General features: G+C 38.0%; 1 protein-coding gene across 4 annotated transcripts in view; it reads right to left on the bottom strand.

Annotated features, from left to right (window-relative positions):
- Window positions 1–13,832, bottom strand: part of TTC33 (tetratricopeptide repeat domain 33) — a 28,980-nt gene that overhangs the window by 6,184 nt on the left and 8,964 nt on the right. For all 4 annotated transcript variants that reach the window (XM_005221550.5, XM_005221551.5, XM_005221549.5 and 1 more), the window contains exons 3-4: window positions 4,341–4,422; window positions 1,981–2,112 (exon numbers count right to left, since the gene is read on the bottom strand). In XM_005221550.5, the coding sequence (XP_005221607.1) occupies window positions 1,981–2,112; window positions 4,341–4,422 (214 nt within the window). The remainder of the gene's footprint in view (window positions 1–1,980; window positions 2,113–4,340; window positions 4,423–13,832) is intronic.

The following is a 13,832-nucleotide window of genomic DNA, read 5'->3' as shown; positions in this document are numbered from 1 at the left end:
AATGTATCTTGAAATGAAAATCAAACTATAACATCCTGACGCTACAGGATGGTATATTTGCAAAAGCAAAACTAACTATAAGTTTATAGTGATAAATGTTATGTTTAAAACAGAAAAGATCTCAAGCAAAAACCTAACTTTACACCTCAAAGAATTAGAAAATGAAAAACAAAGTAAGCCTGTGACCATTTCCTAACATACACACTCAGCTCCACATAAAAATCTAAATATTACTCATAGATACATATCCAACTATTGACTTTTAACTTACTCCCTGTTTAATTTACCTATGCATTTTCTTACGTTTTTGTCCATATGGATTATTAAGAACTGTTAGATGTTAAAAATTTTAGCTTGTTTTCAATATATTTTTTACAGTATTCCCTTCATTATGACAATAAATAAAGTTATTTTTTCTATTCCAATGTTTCAAAATAACAGCTTAAGTTTATCTAAAAATCAAAAATTTAGATTTTTTTCCAAATAGAGTCCTAAAATCATACTAAATGGGGGGGGAAAAACCACTTTTGATTCCTCCAATAATTTCACAATATAAATAAGAAAGAAATTTACCAAGGGGAAAAATTAACAGTTGAACCACTGGTACTCTTATTTTGAAAACTTAAAATACTGAATAATTTTACTTTCATTAGCTGGTTCAAAATAGTTGTGTTGTTTCATCTGCACTTTATTTTCTTTCTTTATAGGACAATCTTTGCTATATGTCCTAGAGATTTTCTCCATTACTGTAAACACTTATATGTAAAACAGATAATGATGTAAGGTTTTATTAAAAGAGAAATGGGTAAAAAGTATTATAAGCTAGACTTCTGTTTGTTTTGCAATTAACCTGTTAGAAACTAAATTCCTTTAATTTCTTTTTCCAACTGTGATATGATTTAAGTCTTCAGACAAAAGAGAGAAAAGATGACTATGTCAAATGTCAAGGAAAAAAAACAATCTCTGGTTAAACTTGTTTCCATCGCTATGAATCTTCCTTCAGACTACAATTTTGAAATTATTTCAATCCTTTTCTCATCAAGATTCTATACGATTTTTGAGAATTTGATAAATACCCTATTTGGTAATTAGAAATAATCATATATTTAACAAGAGTACCGGAAAAATCTAAGTTATCCACAACTTACTAAAACCATTACTAGTAATGTTAAAACAACTTCTTTGGGATATTTTGCTTGTTTTGTTTTCAACTATAAAAGTCTAATAAAAGTATGAAAAATTTTAATTTACTTGATGACACAGAGGAAATCTGGCACCACTATATTAGATTTGCAAACACCTGTTAGGAAATTAGCTGTTAGGTATATGTAGTTCAGTCAAAACAAAAATGAAAAGAAGACAATGCTCACAGCCAACTCTGACCTACTGAGCCTTTGCTACATACAAGGTATAGTCCAGATAAGGTGAGAAATTCATTAAGTACCAGTTTATAGTAAACTTTATACAATGAATACTTCAATTTCATAAGCTTCTACCCTCTTCCATTTCTCTGCTCACCAATCTTAGCAACTTTTCAGTCTAAAGTATTTATCACCATTATTCTTCCGTATTCTACTTTCTTCCTTCTTCAACACAATCTTTTAGTGGTTTTGTCTCCATAGTGCTACTGATATCACTTTTAATGGGGGTAAACTGAGTGATGCAATGAACTAATCTAAAAGTTATTTTATATTTAAATAAGGTTTACCAAATGCCAACATTTATTGTTGTTGTTTTTTTAATTCCCATGATGCCAAATACCTGAAAAATATTCTGATCCTGATATACTGTAACTGACATTTGTAATGGAAAAAAGATGATCAGTAATAAGCGAGCAGTGTTTATGGGTTAATACCTTTAAAAGGTTACTTGCTATTTACCTTTTGTGTAGATCTGATAAACGACTATTTACTTTTGGTTCAACTGATCAAAAACATGTCAAAATAAAACGTCATCACTGTAATAATCTGACTTCCTTACCAAGACTATCTCTCCTAATCCAAGTTGAGCACGCCCCAAAGTCTGCCAAGATTCCCATGAATGTGGATTTCTCTGGACAGCCATTTCTGCAGCATGAACTGCTGGGAACATTTCATGAAGAGACATTAGGACCTATGGCCAAAAAAGAAGAAACCCATCAGTAACATTCATAAATTAGCAAACTAAAAACTAAACAAAAAAAAATAGACAGTCATATATAAACAACTCTCCATTTTTGAAAATACATTTTTAGTCTGGAAAATAAAACATTTTCGTGGTTTTAACCCTCACCTCTGCTGCTGCTGCTGCTGCTACTGCTGCTAAGTCACTTCAGTCGTGTCCGACTCTGTGTGACCCCATAGACGGGAGCCCACCAGGCTCCCCCGTCCCTGGGATTCTCCAGGCAAGAACACTGGAGTGGGTTGCCATTTCCTTCTCCAATGCATGAAAAGTGAAAGTGAAGTCGCTCAGTTGTGTCCGACTCCTAGCGACCCCATGGACTGCAGCCTACCAGGCTCCTCCATCCATGGGATTTCCCAGGCAAGAGTACTACTCAGGGTTAAAAGTTATATTCTTCTTATTCCTGAAATAATTATGAAAAATATATTCTCTTTGCAACTGTTGAACCCTACTGCATGCATACATGCTAAGCTGCTTCAGTTGTGTCCAACTCTTTGCAACCCTATGGACTTTGTAACCCTATGGACTATAGCCCACCAGGCTTCTCTGTCCATGAAATTCTCCAGGCAAGAATACTGGAGAAGGTTGCCACTTCCTCCTCCAGAGGTTCTTTCCAACCCAGGGATCAAACCCATGTCTCTTATGTCTCCTGCATTCACAGGCATGTTCTTTAACAATAGCACCACCTGGAAAGCCCCAACTAAATCAGATAGCCATATTCTGGCCATGATGGCTCACAACTATTTGAACTCCAACTCCCCTTCTATTTACTCAACTTACAATGTGTTTTTTAGGGAACCCCAGGTCCTTCTGTCAAACTAGGTAAATTTAAATTTTGGTTCAACCACCCATCTTGTCCTACATGAACATCTTCCTGCTATAAAAATCATTTAAACACACCACCAGCCTGCCCACAATTAGGTTCTCCAAATCATACACACCAGAAAATCAAGGCATTCCAGGACCCTCTACTTCAATTTATGGGGAAGTGCTGGCTTTTATCTATAAAATTTTGACCATTTGCATTTCACAAGATTTACGACACTACCATTATCAAGTTCCAAATAAAACAACACATTTCATACAGCTTGCCACAATCCTACCTTTAATATATACATGTTTAAGATTAAAAATTAAAGGCTTATCCAAATGAAGGTCCTCACAGCATTTCATTTAGTAGAAAATAATTTATTTGGGTTTTTCCTGGATAAATTAAAATCAGATCTGAAAAAGGATGTGCCCTATGTTTTGGATCATCATCTGAAAGACATGCTAGGTGGGCACATCAGGCTGAATTGCAACTATTCCATGCCAGAAGTATGTTAGCGCTCTGTCTGAGATTTTAAAAGTCTCTTGAATAGTCTAATAGAAGTACTCCAGGAGAAGGCAATGGCACCCCACTCCAGTACTCTTGCCTGGAGGATCCCATGGACGGGGGAGCCTGGTGGGCTGCAGTCCATGGGGTTGCTGAGGGTCGGACACGACTGAGCGACTTCACTTTCACTTTTCACTTTCATGCATTGGAGAAGGAAATAGCAACCCACTCCAGTGTTCTTGCCTGGAGAATCCCAGGGACGGGGGAGCCTGGTGGGCTGCCGTCCATTGGGTCACACAGAGTCGGACACGACTGAAGCGACTTAGCAGCAGCAGCAGCAGCAGCAGCAGCAGCAGAGGTTTTCTTTATGAACTTTCCCACAAAACATTAAAAATGTATTTATAAGTACAAATGTTATTTTTACACTATTAATAAACTGAGTCTATTCTGACCTTTTGCTATGGACCAGGCTGTTCTAAGAGAAATAACTTCATCCAGAATCCAATTCATCCTCATTCTGAAGAGACTGAGTTACTGTTAAGTCCACTACAATTAATTTCCAAGGAAAGCTAATACATTTCATCTATTTAAGAGATCACCAGTAACTTTTTAAAAGATACCCATCACTCATATCTTAAGCATAGTTAGGTTGAAATAAAAATTAGTTTCAATATTAAGGTAAACAAACTTCTAATTTGATGCATGAGGAAAGAGCCATAAATAATAAGGTGACATATGTTTTCCCCAAATAAACAAATTGTACTTAACAAAAGAAAATGGGAGGAAATATTCTTTTGGCTCATCACTGCTCACATCACAAACAGTGCAATTTCACAATGAAAGGGAAATTCTTCATAACCATTACCTGTGATTTCATCTCATACAGGGTAGCATCATTTGGGGTTAACTGTAGTGCTTCATCCCACTTCTGAATGGCCTCTCGGTATCTATAGTTGTTAAAGTTACATTAGTATTCTATTTTCAGTAAGTCTTTGAGAATACAAGACCAAATTTAAAGGTCAGAAAATAAGAAATAACTGTTTACCAAGAAATATCTCTATTCAATAACTGATAAGGATGATGTTACACAAGCAGAAAAATTTAAGAGATGAAGGGAAAGGACAGCAAATAACAAAATAGTTTTTTAAAAAAAGGACAGCAAAAGCAAAATATAAATTAAAAAAGACTGGAAATTTTCCCTGAAAATTTATTTTCTGGGCTAAGAAAGCACCACAGAATTTCTTTTTTTCTCTAATCTCAGTGTCTGCATATGTTGTCACTCATTTCAAATGGATTACAAAGGATTTATAATCTTTTCTCTTTCTCTCAAGAATTTATAATCCAGTTGCAACCCCTGACCCTACTGCAGCAATCTAGCTGACAGAGATGACAATTTAAGACGCTGCCAGGTCATTCTGTAAACATTCTTCAGTATTTAGTTTCTCTGTCTATAAGCTCCATGAGTCCAGGGATCGTATTTTATTTATCACTATCAATATACGGTAAGTTTATAAGATGTGGGTCATATGAATGAAAACCAGTATGGAGACAGTGATTTCCACCATCATCTTCTTTTCACTGATGTTCTCCCAGTCATGACTCTCTTCTGAGTCAACATCTCCACCTAGATTCCCTATAGACACCTCAGACTCAATATGCCCCAAACTGATCTTAGCATACTCCATACTAAATCTGCAGAATTATACATATATCCTTATGTATGTTTATACATATATCCTTATGGCTGATTTACACTGTTATACAGCAGAAACCAATACAATACTGTAAAACAATTATCCTCCAATTTTATAAATCTGCAGAAATACAGCAGCATTTTCTTTTTTAAATAAAATTAAGGAAAGATTAAGTCCTACACATTATCCAAAGCAGTCATCCTCATAGCATTCTTCCCAAGCAGTTAACTCATGTATACTTTAATATTTCTAGGAGGACAAAGTTCAAATTAAGAGAATATTCTTCATTATAACAAGCTGAAACTTTCTGTACCTTTCCATCAATGCTACTCATCCTCTCTTTTAGAGCTAAACAGAAAATATATAATCCACCAGTTTTGATGGTGGATGGTGGGTGATCTAGGGAGGTTTTGGAGGAGAAAAAAATGCACACACGCACGCGCGCACACACACACACACATACACACTGGTCCCTGCTTCAGATCAATGAGACATTTCTGGAGTAGGGACCAAGCATCTGTATTTTTAAAAAGTTCCCTAGGTTATACTAGTAAAAACCAGGGTTGTGAACCACTGATAATCTCTCTCTTGTATATTAAGCCCTACCACGTGCTGTCTTCTCCTGAATCACTTCCAGCTACCCTTCATTTCCTCTACATATTCTTGCACATAATTTCCTAACTACTACGTGACCATAACAACCAAAAATGTGGGCTGACCTGCACTGATTTAAGCAGGGAGCAGAAAACTAAAGGCAGAATTAGGTAGAAAATACAAAGTTAAATAACATTAAAAAAGTAAAAACATTTTCACCATGCTATAGCATCCCTGTACTAGTAAATAATACAAATGGCAATACCATTTCCAAGGTCTCATGCCAGTGTGGCAAATCCTAGACTACATCTGCCACATAGCCAACTCCATGCCTAGCAGCAGGCGTGAGGGTGGACAGGGTGGCAGGGAACTTTAGAAAGTCTGCCTTAACTGCCATATGGGTTGTATCAATGGCTATTACTTTGTAGCAGCAGTCCACATACAAGGATAAGCTGAAGATTCACCCCACAATGGCTGGCAGTCTTTGTTTCTAGGCAAACCACATCTGAATATGCAGAAATGATGATGAGAACTACTATTAATATCTTCTATACTTATAGGGTCCCCTGCTGAGCTCTGAGAAGATATCTGTTTGAAGACTGTGTTTAACTCTGGGAGAAAGACCACTCGATTTTAGGAACTACTAATGATTTGAAGATAGACAGACCATCGTTCACCTCGTTTTATGATGCGCCTCCAATGCTCTGCTCCCCTGCCTCTGCCTGAGTATTTTCTCTGTAAGGCACATCACAGCCTTCTTGGACTTAACAACAAACACTACAAAGCACCTCTGCACTACACCTGGGGGCCTTTTAAAACAGCAAAACCACCAAGAAAAAGCAAAAAATGTGGAAAACGTAACACGAAAGAGACCACAGAGAGGATGCTTGTTTTCACTGTGAGAGCTAAAATACAAAGGCAGAAGGAGTCTTTTGATTCAGCTGAGAACTCAGCTGGGAAAGCACCTGGAAACTCATTTGGGGCTTACAAATATATTTAAAATGAGTAAGTGAGCTCACAAATACAGAATCCATGAATGAAGACTGTATTTAAGAAGCAATGTTACAGCATTTTGTCAATGTCAAATAAAATGTCACTAAATACAAACGGTAATTACTTTTCACTAAAATTATGGTAGATTTCTATCATACAATTTTATGTGCTCATGCGGAAATACCAAAACAAATACAAAAGCTACTCCTATACAGCTCTGCGCTTCATGTGTTTAGTTATGTCTGACTCTTTGCAGCCCCATGGACTACGGCCCTCCAGGCTCCTCCGCCCACAGAATTTTCCAGGCAAGAATACTGGAGTGGGGTGCCATTTCCTTCTCCAGGGGATCTTCCCAACCCAGGGATCAAACCCGCATCTCTTGCGACTCTTGCATTGACAGGCGGGTTCCTTACCACTAGTGCCACCTGGGAAGTCCCTCCTATACAGACACATTTTAGTAAATCAGTAGCTAATGCAGGATTCATCACTTTATTTCCTTTTAAAACTCTATTATCAAGAACATTAAAGTTTTCACCTTATTTTATATTGTGTTCCTAATATTTATAATCATTGTTTTCCCAAAATGCTTAATGATAGAAGTAACTTATCCAGCTTAGTTTATCAGAAGTGGCTTACCACTGTTAAGTATATAATTTTTGAAATTAGAGTTTGCTTCCTTGATTTTGGAAGAGCTTTTACAGAGAAACTATAAAGATGTTAAAAGTAGCTTTAGACAGATTTGACTGAAACGTGTATGATTTCCAATGCAGGTAGATCAGATTTCAAGTTTTAGATAATGCTCAATACACTAAATTAAGCCAAAACAAAAAAATTCTATAAATTATTTTGAGTTTTCCTGTCTAGAATTTAGAATAACATTCTGAAGAAATCAAGGAAAAAATAACGTATAGTTCCATATAATGAGCACTCATAGTAAAGAACCTAACTTCCCAAAACTTCAGGAAGGCTCAGAGAGAAAGAAAAAAAAGGGAGTAAAAACAATGGAAGAGAAAAAGTATACTTCCTAACTACATATTCTCTCAGGACAGTCATACTGAAGGAGAGGGGATCTGGAACAGGAAGAAGTACTGAAATGATGCTCAGACTACAGTACATACTGTATAGAGATACAATATAAATACACTTTAAAAAGAAATGTTGAGGGACTTTCCTGGTGGTCCAGTGGTTAAGAATCCACCTCCCAAGGCAAGCAACACAGATTTGATCCCTGGTCCAGGAAGATCCACAAGCCGCAGAGAACTAAACCCACGCACCACAGCTACTGGGCCTGTGCTCTAGAGCCTCGTGTTCTGAAGCGAGCTGCAGTTTCTCAGCCCACACACCCTGCAGTCTATGCTCTGCACGGACAGAAGCCCCCGCAATGCAAAGCACACCACAACTCAAGAATCGCCTCTACTCACTGCAACTAGAGAAAGGCTGCTTGCAGCAACAAAGACCTAGCGCGGTCAAAAATACATAACATCAAGTAAAATTAAATTAAGCTAAAAATAAATTTAAAAAAATTTTAAATAATTAGAAACGCTGGGTTGGCCAAAAAGTTCCTTCCTTTTTTCCCATAAAATCTCATGGGAATACCCAAATGAACTTTTTGGCCAATCCAATACTAAACTGCTCTGAATTTTAGTCACCATTCTTTATTGAAACTATGTCATAAATAGTTTCAATATAAATAGTCATAAATAAAGTCACCAAACTTTACTGAAACTAAGTCATAAAGTCTACTTTCAGTAATAATTTAAACTATCTACTTACACAAAAGAAGAAACAGGTCTTTAAAGGTTTCTAATTTATTAGAGACAAGAACTAATAATTTATAAAGGATCAATCCACTCTGGAAACAGGAAGGAGCTCTGAAATTACTTGGAGGTGCAAACACACTGAATAAAGATCATTTTCAAAAGCATATAAAAGCAATAATGCCAACTGCTAATTAGTAAAGGACATTTCTTAGTTATTGTATTGAACGCAGTTGCTCTATTCCACCCCTTGTGACACTAGACGATGAGAATTTTCTTAAAAACTTCTAAAAAGTTGTAATTTTAATATCAGATTCTTCCTTTAATATAAATTTTTTACTTCAGATACAAAAATTACTTAAAATATTTTACTATCTCTATTACTCCATTCATTTAGCTTACACATACATGTCACAAAATAAAATTCACTGGCAATTAATTCCAGTACAATTTGGATCCAATAAAAACATTCACAAATAAATGGGCTGGACTATAGCAAGTTTCTATACTTAAATGATGGAGAAGGCAATGGCAAACCACACCAGTACTCTTGCCTGGAAAATCCCATGGGTGGAGGAGCCTGGTGGGCTGCCGTCTCTGGGGTTGCAGAGTTGGACACAACTGAAGCAACTTAACAGCAGCAGCATACTTAAATGATAAATATGATAAAATCATAATAAAGGCAACAATAAAGAGTAATTCTCTTCACCTAGATGAACTCAATCACTTGTCTTCTCGCTCTCTTGGAGAAGCCTTCTGCTGAATACTGGCTCACGGTGTCTTTGTAAAACTATTTGAGGGGTGCTTCCCTAATGGCTCAGTAGTAAAGAATCCATCTACCAAAGCAGGAGACAAGAATTCGATCCCTGATCCGGAAGATCCCACATGCCTTGGAGCATTTAAGCCTGTGCGCCACAACTGTCAAGACTGTTCTCTAGAACCTGCCTGTGATCCGCAATAAAGAGAAGGCACGTCAATGAGAAGTCCATGCACAGCAACTAGAGTAGCCTCTGCTTGATGCAACTAGAGAAAAGCTCATCCAGCCAAAAATAAATAAATAAATAACTTAAAAAAAAAAACTACTTGAAACTTTACATTTATTTCCATGTTTATTTAAACTAAAAGCTCTATGTAGACAGTGTAATAGGTATTTTGTTCACCAAAGTATATGCAGCTGTAGCAACTATAGGATGAACTGGAACTCTATGGAAGGGCCTGACCAGAAAATATCAGCCACTGCCTAATTCAAAACTGTAAATGGCGTAATTAGAAATGTAGTCTTAAGAGTCCTAATGACCAAAAACAAAAAACAAAAAGGAGTCCTAATGAATTTCAGTGCCATGTCTGACTCTTCGCACTCATGGACTGTGGGCTGCCAGGCTCCTCTTTCCATGGAATTCTTCAGGCAAGAACACTGGAGTGGGTAGACATTCCCTTCTCCAGGGGATGGATATTCCTGATCCAAGGATCGAATCCGGGTCTCCTGCATTGCAGACAGATTCTTTATCATCTAAGCCACCAGGGAAGCCTGTATTTGGAGAACCTAGCAATGAAAATAAACCAAACTTTTGGGCTAAGGTAAATACATTATTTGAAAAATTAATCCCAGTGATCAATGAAGAATTTTCAGTTCATAAGATAAATGTAAAAATCCTAAATAAAGGATTAGCCATTAAATCCAGCAACTTAGTAAGGTATAAAACCACATGACCATGTAGGATACACTTCAGAAAACCATTGCAAAAGGTTTCATGAGATGATGGAGGAAAAGATTGCATGACACTCAACAATGCTTACTATAATTTAATATCCATTTTTTATTATTTATAGCTATTATCTATATGATTTTTAACAAAAAAATACATACATCATTGAAGAAATTTAGTTCCTTGGTGCTGCTGCTGCTGCTGCTAAGTCGCTTCAGTCGTGTCCGACTCTACGCGACCCCTGAGACGGCAGCCCACCAGGCTCCCCTGTCCCTGGGATTCTCCAGGCAAGAACACTGGGGTGGGCTGCCATTTCCTCCTCCTCCTTGGTGCGATTATACACTAAATATTAATCATATTGACATTAGCTCTAAAAGTATTAACTACATCACCCCAAAAAAGTGGCATATTATGAGTGATTATAAGCTTTTCTCTAACATTTCCAAATGTTATTATAGACACTATATGAAAAATTTTGGAAGTATGCTATGTTCTATCATCTTTCTCTTGAAAGTTAAATTATTCCTTCTTAATAATTCTGATACTCATAATTTTCTAATTTATAGTAGAGTAGTAAATTCCATAGGATTTAACAGTAGCAAGTTGATCTCTCCCAGTCTTAGCCTATCTGTCCAATCTTTTTTTTTTTTTTTTTTACTTTTTGGCCATGCCATGTGGCATCTTCCCAGACCAGGGATCAAACCCACACCCGCTGCGGTGGAAGTGCAAAGTCTTAACCACTGGACCACCAGAGAAGTTCCTAAGCTGCATCTCTGCCTCGTCTCTACCCACATATCTACCCTTAGTGTACAAATGTGCACATTAAGGTTCCCATTCCTCCCCCTCCTCACCTAGTCAAAGGCTCTCTGTCCTCTGAGACCAAGTAAAAATCCTCTTTTCTCATGAAAACCATGAGTACCATTTAACTGGCCACAAAGTCACACTTCTAAGTACTTTATGTTTTACTAAACACTTTCCATACAATTACCTAACACACCATTATTTTCATAGAAAGTTAATTCACTTAGTACTCACCAAGTTCTATAAGACTGGCATTATTTGTTCTCATTTTACTGAGACCATTGACCAGAGAGTAGTTACAGAAGTAGTCCAAAGACACATGAGAAACCAGGACTTGAAGCGCGCTCTTAGAACTACATGACCAATGCTTTCTCCAATGACCCCAATGTTGTTTTCATTTAATTTTTCTCTAATTCTTCCATGTATTTTTATCTTCTCTTTACTAATGAATTCAAGGACCAAAGGGTGGGTTTGCTTATATTCTCTACAACACCCAGAACATGGCTGGGCACAGAAAAGGTGCTAATATCACTGATTCTGCCTAACTAATTTGTCCTTTCCTTCTCCAAGAGAAGTCTTGGAAACCAGCAGAGAGAAGCATGGAAGATAGCAAGAAGGGACAGGAGCTAGCATGCTTCCAAAACATTTAAACAAAAAGGAAAGAAGTAAAAACAAAATTCTACCCTAAGACAAAAGTAGCAGACACCTTAATTCTTTTTTGTTTCATCTCACCATTCTAGGTACAGAAATTACAAGAAATTCCCAAGACCAGGTGAATGGAAATATGGGTAGAAAGAAATCAAGAGATTAGAAGTAGGGGTATCTTAAGACTCTGAGAAGAGCCATTGTGGCTTTGGGGAAGGGTCTGGAGGCCAAGGTCAGCATAGTAATGGTCCATACAGTGAGTATTTCGGGCTTTGTGAGCCACAGTCTCTGACACAACTACTCAATCTGCTGTAGCACAAAATCAGTCACAGGCAATACACAAAGAAAAGTACCTGCTTGTGTCCCAATACAAGTTTATTTATAAAAGCAGACTTCGGTGTGCCAACCCCTACTCTAGTTGCCCTGTGCGTGCCAAGTCACTTCAGTCATGTCCAACTCTTTGCAACCCTATGGACTGCAGCCTGACAGGCTCCTCTGTCCATTGGATTCTCTCAGCAAGAATACTGGAGAGGGCTGCCATGCCTTCCCTCCAGGGGATCTTCCCAACCCAGGGGAAAAACCCCGTGTCTCTTATGTCTCCTGCACTGGCAGGTGGGTTCTTTACCACGAGCGCCACCTGGAAAGCCCCAACTTGATCCAACCACTGATAAACTTTGTCACTTTCAGTCCTAGTTTCTTCCTAACTCAAGCAAGGGCAGTCATCACCCCATGGGGGGCATTTATGGAGGACTTTTTGGTTGTCACTAAGGCTTGGAGACACTAGTGGCAAGAGGATCAAGGATTAGCAGCCTGCAAAGCAAAGGGCAATCATGCACAGGAGACTCTCCTGCCCAAAATGCCAACAGCATTATTTCTAAAAAGTCAGGATGGCTCTTCCCATCCACCCCCACAAAGCTGCTTATGCACTAAAGTTTAAGTCGTCCCAAAGTACAAAATAAACCAAGAAGTTTAACATGACACTGACCATCACTAGTTCTGTTTTCTCCTTTCATTAAGGCAGGCACGCATGTATGCCCACACATACAAAAACGCACACCTGCACACACAGGCACACAGATTTGAGGCAGAAAGAAAAATGTCCTCTTCCCCAGCCGCATTGCTTTGATTTGGAAAACAGCCACTCCTGTTAGCAGAGGCACTGCCAGATGAAATGTGCACTGTTGCTAAAGGCACACATAGGTTTAAAGGAAAACTGAGCTGCTTTCCACTGGCTAAAGAGAGCCAAGAACTGATGGGCATTCACTTCACTACCATCAGCTTGTGGAATTCCCTCCCCTATCTCATTTCTCATTTCTCCTTTTGCTTTTTCTCATTTCTCCCCTTCTCCTGGCCTATGAATAAAAGGTGGTACCACCAAGCTCCTCCATTTTTGGATCACAGGAAACTTGGCACCTAATAAATCAATGGTCACTCATAAACTCTACAGCATATCTCTTAATTCAACTTCGGTTTGGAACAGATTGAACAGACATGGCCCTACTGCAGCTGCTGGATAGGAAGCATTAAAAGATAAAAACTTGCTTTAAAGTCACTATGGTTAATAAGTGTCCAAAGTCTGATTCAGCCAGTTTAAAGACAACCTTAACAGTATGCCACTGAACTAGCACAAAGAAGGAAGCAGAGTGAATAGTTCCAGGGACTGCCCAAGGGCTGGGTAAGATACGACCTGAGGTATAGGAACAGCTGGTGACCAAGCCAAGCAAATCAGCACACTTATTACCAGATAGAAATGTCACAGGGTTTAGCTACTTTGCTCCCAATTAGATTTGTAATTTGCTATAGCATCAAGTTTAATGAGCTATATAGTTACCAGCTTATTCATTTAGTAAGCATTTACTGAGCGCCAGAGCAGAAAACTACTGGGCCAGGTAGTATTCTAGGTACTGCGGATGCAGCATTCAACAAAATATAAAAGGACCTACCATTCTTCTCAAGTTTACATTCTAGAATGTACGTGTGTGGGAAGTCGGCACAAAAAGACAACAAATATAAATTAAAACATGGTTAAGTACCACGATGACAGACACACGGAGGGCTATGACAGGGGTGAGGAAAAGTCTCTCTGGGAAGGCATCTGAGCTGAGAGCTGAGTGACAGAAAGCGGCCAGCCAATGGAAAATCTGGAGAGGTTCATTCCAAACAAAGG

The sequence above is a fragment of the Bos taurus genome, chromosome 20 (assembly GCF_002263795.3).
Source record: "Bos taurus isolate L1 Dominette 01449 registration number 42190680 breed Hereford chromosome 20, ARS-UCD2.0, whole genome shotgun sequence".
Classification (NCBI taxonomy): Eukaryota; Metazoa; Chordata; class Mammalia; order Artiodactyla; family Bovidae; genus Bos; species Bos taurus.
The sequence above is the reverse complement of the archived record's forward strand: the minus strand, read 5'-3'. Positions and strand labels throughout refer to the sequence as shown.